Source organism: Leopardus geoffroyi, chromosome B1, assembly GCF_018350155.1.
Source record: "Leopardus geoffroyi isolate Oge1 chromosome B1, O.geoffroyi_Oge1_pat1.0, whole genome shotgun sequence".
In the NCBI taxonomy this organism is placed as follows: Eukaryota; Metazoa; Chordata; class Mammalia; order Carnivora; family Felidae; genus Leopardus; species Leopardus geoffroyi.
Window position 1 is genome coordinate 35,017,795 of NC_059327.1, and position 7,514 is coordinate 35,025,308.

The following is a 7,514-nucleotide window of genomic DNA, read 5'->3' on the forward strand; positions in this document are numbered from 1 at the left end:
TTGTCCCAACCAGGTGGGCAGGCAGGACCACTTGTGCCCAGCCTCTCCACCAGCCTGCCCTGCTCCTCCCTGGCTGGATCCCGTAGGGCGACCAGGACAGTGGCCATTCCTTCCGCCAGGCGAATAAGGAAACTGATGCCCAGAACAGTGAGTGGCTTGGTCAACCAAGGGTCCACAGTTAAAAGCAAATTACCTTTCTTCTGACTCTTGGGGCGAGGCTCTTCACTCCTATCACTCACTCACCCACATTCCTCACCCTCACCCCTCTCTCTCCTCACCCAGACCACCTGGGCCCTGGTGTGGGGACAAAGAAAGAGCAAGTCCATCTTGAAGTCCCGAGTGTCCTTGGCCAGCAGCAGCAGCCACCCAAGGCAGCGTCCCCTCACACCCCCTCCCTGGAGAAGGTGATAGCCAAGCACTGTGTAGACACTAAAACTCCTGCCGAGCTATGGCCTGTGTGGTGCCACACCTCAGCCACCTGGCCCAGAGGTGTCACGAGCCGGCCTCATGGCCTCAAGCTCCTCTCTCGAGTGAGCGGGGGAAATCCCCTCGCTGCCCCACAAGATGACATGCCAAAGCTTGTTCCAGAAGCATCTCCAAGGCGGTGAGCCCAGGATGGTGCCACAGCGCCAGGGGAGCTAACGGGCCACACCAGTCTCGGACACCACCTCACCGAGGCAGCCTTGGAGGCTTGCAGAGAGACTGCGTCTCTGGGAGGGGCAGAGAAGGGTCCTTGGGTTCTGGACCAGGCAGCCATAACCCACTCCCCAGCATCACAGACACCTGAACTGAGCAGCTCCTGGGTGAGCCACCCACCCATAGAGGTCAGAGAGGAGGGATGGGCTGAGGCTTGCCACACAGTGGGATTTAAGGCTTGCTTGTGCCCTCTAAAGGCCTGAGGGGCACCGTGGGTGATTGAAACAGTAGGCACTGTGGGGAAATGTTTGAAAACACAGGCCAAGGGCAGGAATGCAGCAGAACTCCGAGAAGTGTCAACAGTAGGAGGCATTGATGTAGAGGAACTGAGGCTGGGAGAAAATCCACAGGCCTGGTGGCAGTGAGCTAGAAGTACATGGTATATAGGCAAACGTAGAAGGAAGAGTGCCCTGCCTGCAGACCATCCCCAAACACGCACACAGACACACACAAACACACACAGCCCACTGCAAAACAGCCCCTACCCCCTGCCATGACCTCCCATGGTGGTTCACCTGGCCAGGCCCCAGAACCCACCCCCCCCCCCCCAGGCCCAGCCCCTGAATCACTGTGTGGGCTTGTGTCAGGCAGTGGGGCCCCACCCACCTGGCAGAGCGGGTAGGACTGGGGGCCTGGCAGCGGCCCAGATGGGGCCATCCTGGGCAACTCTCAGACAGGCACCCTGGCTAGGAACTGCCTGCAACCTCCACAGGCCGCAGGCAGCCCTCTTCAGGAAGCACGCCCCAGTCAAGCCAAACATCAGTCGTCCAAAGCGGTATTGAACAGATCAGCAGGAAACCACAGATAATCCCCAAATTTCACCCAGAGTTCCAGCCAGCCACCACCAGCAAATACTGGAATGGAGCAGCGGAAGCTTAAACTGACAGCTTTGAGCCTCCTCTCTTGCTTCCTTCCCCACCCCCAGCCCCAGCCCTAGGACCAAGGGGGACATCCTGGGTGATCCATTTCCCCGGGTAATTAGGAATTGCACTTCCACTCTCCAATCCTCCCGAGTGCTCCAGAGGAGCTGGGTGACCGCTCCCCACCTCGGGACCCCCCCCGCCAGCATCCCCACCCTCTCACTCCTGCCAAAGTCAAAGTGGTCCCCTCTGCCCCATGCCTCTCAAGCCAGCAGGATCAGCCACTCAGCAAATATTCTCCAGGAGTAATTGGATGTGATGGAACGAGGGCTTTTCAGCTCCTGAGTGGAAGTCTCTGGATGTCATTTAGTGGCACAAAAAATAAGAGGCCCGGGCCTCCCGCCTACCACCACCAGGACATCATTAATCTCAGCAGAAAGGCATCAGTGCCTCTATCACTGCAGCCAGCCCTGCGAAGAGCCAGACAAATTACAGACCTGAGCCAGGCACACGATGGGGCGGTTATTAGGCTGGCGTTCAATTTTTGTTTTTTCTTCGGGGCCACTGTCCCCTAGGGGGAGAGTCAGGGGTGGGGGACAGGGAAGAGGGTGGCCACTTTGGTTAGATACATCTCACCCGCCTTGGGAGACAGGGCCACTCAGTGCCAGTAGAGGCCCCAGCAGCTCAACTCACAAAACAGCTCAGAGGAGGCCAAGCCCAAGTCTCAGGACCCCTCCCCCTTGTTCTCCAGCCACAGGAGTGGAGGCCTCCCTCCCAGTGGGGGCTTCCCAGCCCCCACTTGCCAGGCTGAGCAGGAAACACTTGAGGGCCCCAGGAGGACCAAATGGCAAGTCAGGTGGGAAATGTCCCTGGGCTACAGGCAGGACACACAGGGAACACTGCCCTGTGCTATTGGGAAGGCCTAAGAGTAGGTCCGCTGAAGAGACGAGGGCGAGGCTAAGGATGGGACCCCATCCGCCAGGAGCTGCAAAGCTGTGCTGCTGGCCAAGAGAAGGCCTGAGAAGGCCTAGCTTGTTACTAGTCCAGGGTTCATTGTCTTCTATTCTAAACCCGTTGAGGACAGGAGCAGGCCCTCCATCCAGTATACCCCCCCATGCCTCGCAGACACCGGGCTGTGGCTCCCAGTTGGGCTGTCAGTCTCCCCTCAGCCCAGAGTTCGCACATTCCAGCAGAGGAGTCACCCATCGCATGCCCACAAGTCCTCCGAGGGGGAGGGGCTGGCCTAGGAGAATATTTCTCAGTCCCCCACAGACTGGGGAAGCCGGGGGCAGAGAGTGACTACAGGACCTGCCCCAGGGCAATTCCCACACATTCCAGCCATTGCTGCCCCTGGGACTCAGGGGCAGAGGATGAGTAACTGAAAGCTTGGAGCCCCTCTCCCAGGTGTTGAAGACAGTGTCTAGGGGAGATCAGGCACACAGTAGTGGCTCCGAAACCTCCCCCCACCTCCGCCCCACAGCTTTAGGTAAGCTGACCCAGCACTCACTCCCCTTGGCCCATTTGTGGAACATCTGTAACATCTAACATCCTTCATCGCCAACATCTTCCCTATCAGCCCCAACCAGTGGGTAAGAGATCAGCCTCTAGTTTTTCAGAATGAGAACGGTGTGCCCTACGGTTGCGCAGGGAACAATGGGCACGTCACATGCAGCAGCCCCACCCTGAGGAGACCCGGCCTGTGTTCCAACCACTGGGTAGTTCAGGAAACAGGCGTCAGACATCCTCCTCCTCTCTCCCTCCTGCCACAGAGCCCTTTGCAGTAAGCTCACTACCCCTGCCCTGGACCCAGGAAGAGCCCATCCTGGGTGGCCCCAGGGTCCAAGGGGAGTGGCCTGAGCACAGCCAGCATCACCACCCTCTTCCTGCATGGCAGCAGCTTCTCTGCAGCTTCAGGATCGGAGCAGTGCCATACAGGATGGGACTTTCCTCCAAATGGTGACCACGAAGCCACAGCCTCCAAGCTCCCCATCTCTCCACACACACACACACCCCTGAGGGCCTGACTCACCCCTCTTCCTTCTAGAACTTGCAAAGGGTCAGTTCCTCTTGCCCTTTGTGGCAGGAAACGGGGGCGTGAGGAGTCACAGCCAAACCAGGGGAGGAGGCAGCAGGAGGCTAGCAGCCAGCAGCCTGTACCCACTCTCCTGAGGGACACAGGGCCTGGTTTGAGGAGCTAAGAACCACAGTGTTGTCAGACATGTGACCGGGAAGGAGCTGTGAGGCTCCCAGGGCACTCCAAGCTCAATCAAGAGAAGTCCTCTGAATTAGGGAAGGGCAAATCTGCAGCAGGGGAGCGAGGTCTCCCTCGGGGTGCAGGGGATTTCTTTCCACCAACTTGCCCTGATCTCGTGATGAGAGTTTCAATTCCCTCCTGGCCACCAAGGTTTCTTCCTGCCCTACTCAGTGGGGAAGGCCCCCTTGTCCCCATGCCTGCCACACACCAGTTCACCCATGAGCCCTTTTCCTGGCTTGCACATGCATAGACATGCATGCATGTACAGGCATACACACCTGCACGCACTTTCCCAGGCTCCCTGGGTGTGAAGGCCACCAGGCCAGTGCCTCCCCACCTCGCCTCCTGGTGGAAGACCCCACAGCACTCAGTTGCCCACCTGTCACCCAGCAGCAGCCTACCCCCAGGAGAGACTCCCCCAGGGCCCAGCATCTCTCCCGAATCCGAGCATGGAGTCACCAGATCGGACCTAAGGGAGCATGAAGAGGCCCTTCCCTCCATCACTGCCCCTAAGAAGCATTCTCACCGGAACCCCATCTTGTGCCCCATCCTCCCATCTGAGCACCGGGGATAAAAATAGTCTCCCCTTATGAGGATTAAGTAAGTGTATGAATATGCACGGAGTTTCTGGCACATAGGAAGCGCTATATGGATGTGTTATTACTATTATTATTATTTGCATTATCCTTATTATTGTCTTGTTTCTTTGGATTAAAACATTTTGGTTTTCCTTGAAAACCTCTTTGAAATGCAGACATCCCCTGCGGGGTGGTGTGGGGAGGAAAGGATGATAAGTGGAGTAACAGCACATCAAGGGACTTGCTTTCTTCCTTGTTAAAAAAGGGTAGTGGGTGGGGGTACCTGGGTGGCTCAGTCGGTTAAGTCCAACTCTTGACCTTAGCCCAGGTCATGATCTCATGGTTCGTGAGTGTGAGCCCCGCGTCGGGCTGACAGTGCACAGCTTGCTCGGGATTCTCTCTCTCTCTCTGTCCCTCCCTTGCTCTTGCACGCTCTCTCAAAATAAATAAATAAACTTTAAAAAAAAAAAAAAAAAAGGTAGTGGGTCCAGACAGAGGACCACAGGCGGGTAAATGGGCAGCTCTGTCCAGGCTGCAACCCTTGCCCCTGTGCATTAAAGATGACTCTCCTCCACCTGTCCACTGCCTAGCTCTGCTCCAGGCAAGGTCTTCCTTGAGCACTCCCTCCACTCAGGGAAGGGTGGTCGATTTACCCCTCACACACCAAAAAGAAAAAAATACAGGATGCCCAGTTAAATATGAATTTTAGATAAACAAGGAATGAATGTTTGAGTAAATTCCATGAGTATGTGGGACATACTTACAAATTAGTTGTTGTTTCTCTCAAATTCAGGTTACAGTGGGCATCCTGTGTTGTAGCTGGCAATCATGCACAGAGGGTGCCTGAGGCCCAGGGTTTGGGAAACAGAGCGTGGGAATATGCTTGTGACCACTTTCCGCAGCTTCTCCTCAGCGCCCCGGGCTGCGCCCTCCTTGCCCTGCTTCTAGGCCTGTCCACACTTGCCCCAGAAGAGGCCCCTCCCCCCCCCCAACCCTGTGCTCTCTCTCCTTGAGGAGCACCTGGGCACCAGCCAGGGACTTCTTACCCATACTGCAGGATCCAGGTGCTCAGGAGGAGGGAGAGCCCTAGCCATGTGCCCTGCCCCCCAACCTCAGCCACAGCCAGGGATCTGGGGAGGAGGTTGAAAGACTGATGCAGACACTGGGGCCGGTCTCAGCCCCAGCAGCTGGGGTGACCACGTGTGAAGACAAGAAGCCTTTAAGGCCTCAGTCTTGGGGTGAGGAGAGCCCGCAGAAAAAGAGAGGTGGGTGGAGACAGTGGGTAGCCCACCCAATGGGGCATCTTTCCGCATGTGAGAAGGCAGAATCATGACAAATAAAGGGCCCTGGGGAAGGAAACCAGTCCAGATTCACTCCTCGTTGTTCCCTGGGGAATAGTCTCTTCCCAGCCACTCTGCTAACATCCAGCTAGGAGCCAGAAGCACCCGGGCACTCTGCTCCCCACAGCCCAATGGCCAAGGTCCTTACTTGCTGAGGCCTCCACGTCCTCAGAGCGGCCTCCCTGTCAGGCCCTGCCGCTCCCAGGCCATGGTTCTCTCTCACGGCCTTCCTCTGGTCTGTCTGTCCTTCCAGGCAATTGGAAAATGGACAAATTCCTGAACCGCTTCCACCTGAGTGAACCCGAAGCGAGCACCCAATTCATGACTGAAAATTACCAGGACTCCCCAAATTACCAGCCTCCCGCAGGAGGAAGCAGTGAGCCCACGGACAAACCCATACAGAGTTAACTGCCGGCCAGACATCAGGCTTTGTGTTGCAGGTGTGTGTGTCCACAGTGCCCATCAGTGATGGTCTGGGCATGGAACCCCTTCTCTCCCAAATTAAAAAAAAAAAAAAATCATCCAGGGCTTACTGGCTGGATGTGTTGCTTCCTAACCTGTTCTCTTTCAAAAACTAAGAAGAAGAAATCGATGTCCAGCACTAGGAACCTGGGGCTTTGCTGTAAATGCAAGTGTGTGGGGTGCGGGTGGTGCTGGGATATAGATGGATAGGAAGTGGGGGTCCCTAGGCCTCGCCTGTCACTGAGGCACTGTGTGACCTGGAGCAAATCACCTATCTTCTCTAATCTGCTTCCTCTGTTGTGAAATCGAGGTAGGAAGGAGAGTTGGGGCAGTTGGTGTGTCACCATGGTCCATTCCAACTCTGACAATTCAGCATCATTCATTGAACAGGTATTGGCACCGGGTATGTGCCTGACCTCTCCCACTAGATGCTAGGGATACATATGGGAACAGGGTAGGCAAAACCTAAGGCTTGCTTCATGGAGCTTACAGTCCAGGATGGGAGGGAAAGGTTCATCAGGTGACCACAAGCAAATTACAACAAATGTGCCAAGTGCTATGAGGGCATGAGGGGACCTGCTTTGTGGTGGAGGGGGCATAGTCAACGCTCAGGTGAGGGCTGTCAGAGGAAGTGATGTTTAACTTCAGAGCTGAAAAGTGTGGTAGCAGTTAACTGTGAATGGGGATGGGTGCCGGAGACTGTGCCAAAGAGAGGGAACACTACCTCCAAGCTCCCGTGGCTGGCAGGGGCATGCATGGCATCTTCCAGGCCCATAGTGTGGCCACCTGGACAGATGGGCAAAGACCATGCCACGCCTCGCAGCCATGCTAAAGTTTTAAAGTGTACTCTGAGAGCAATGGGAAACCACTGAACGATAAAATAAGTAGATTGGAGGGGAAGAACAAGTACAATCTGATTTGTGCTTTCAGAAAACTCTGAAGAAACTCCCTGGTGTCTGCAAGGAAAGGATTTTCGTCCCCTAACTCCCCTGGATGTCCTCTGAAGGTCCCGTGGCTTTCCCACCCAGGGTCCCCTTGGAGGTACCTCTTTCGCTACGGTCTCGTTCCCAGGCTAAACTCAAGTTCCTCGACTCCCCCACCCCCAGCTCCAGTCCCCTCAGCACCCCCACCCCCTCACTGCGCCTCCCCACTCAGTTTCCCTCCAAGAGTTAATAGCCCCCCTCTCCTTGGCCAGAATACAGCAATGTTGGTGATTCATGTGTGCAAGGTGCCTTGAGATCCCCAGATGAAAGAGGCAGGCTGCAGCTGGACACAGGGCTGTTGCCTTCTTAGAGCCATGCCCCACATTAGCTGGAAGGCAGAG

At 56.0% G+C, this 7,514-nt stretch overlaps 1 protein-coding gene across 4 annotated transcripts in view; it reads left to right on the forward strand.

The window, feature by feature from the left end:
• PEBP4 (phosphatidylethanolamine binding protein 4) overlaps window positions 1-6,206 on the forward strand; it is a 216,335-nt gene extending 210,129 nt beyond the window's left edge. For all 4 annotated transcript variants that reach the window (XM_045457285.1, XM_045457268.1, XM_045457274.1 and 1 more), the window contains one exon: window positions 5,982-6,206. In XM_045457285.1, coding sequence (XP_045313241.1) covers window positions 5,982-6,136 — 155 coding nt within the window. In that variant the 3' untranslated portion in view covers window positions 6,137-6,206. The remainder of the gene's footprint in view (window positions 1-5,981) is intronic.
• The last annotated feature ends 1,308 nt before the right edge of the window (window positions 6,207-7,514 follow it).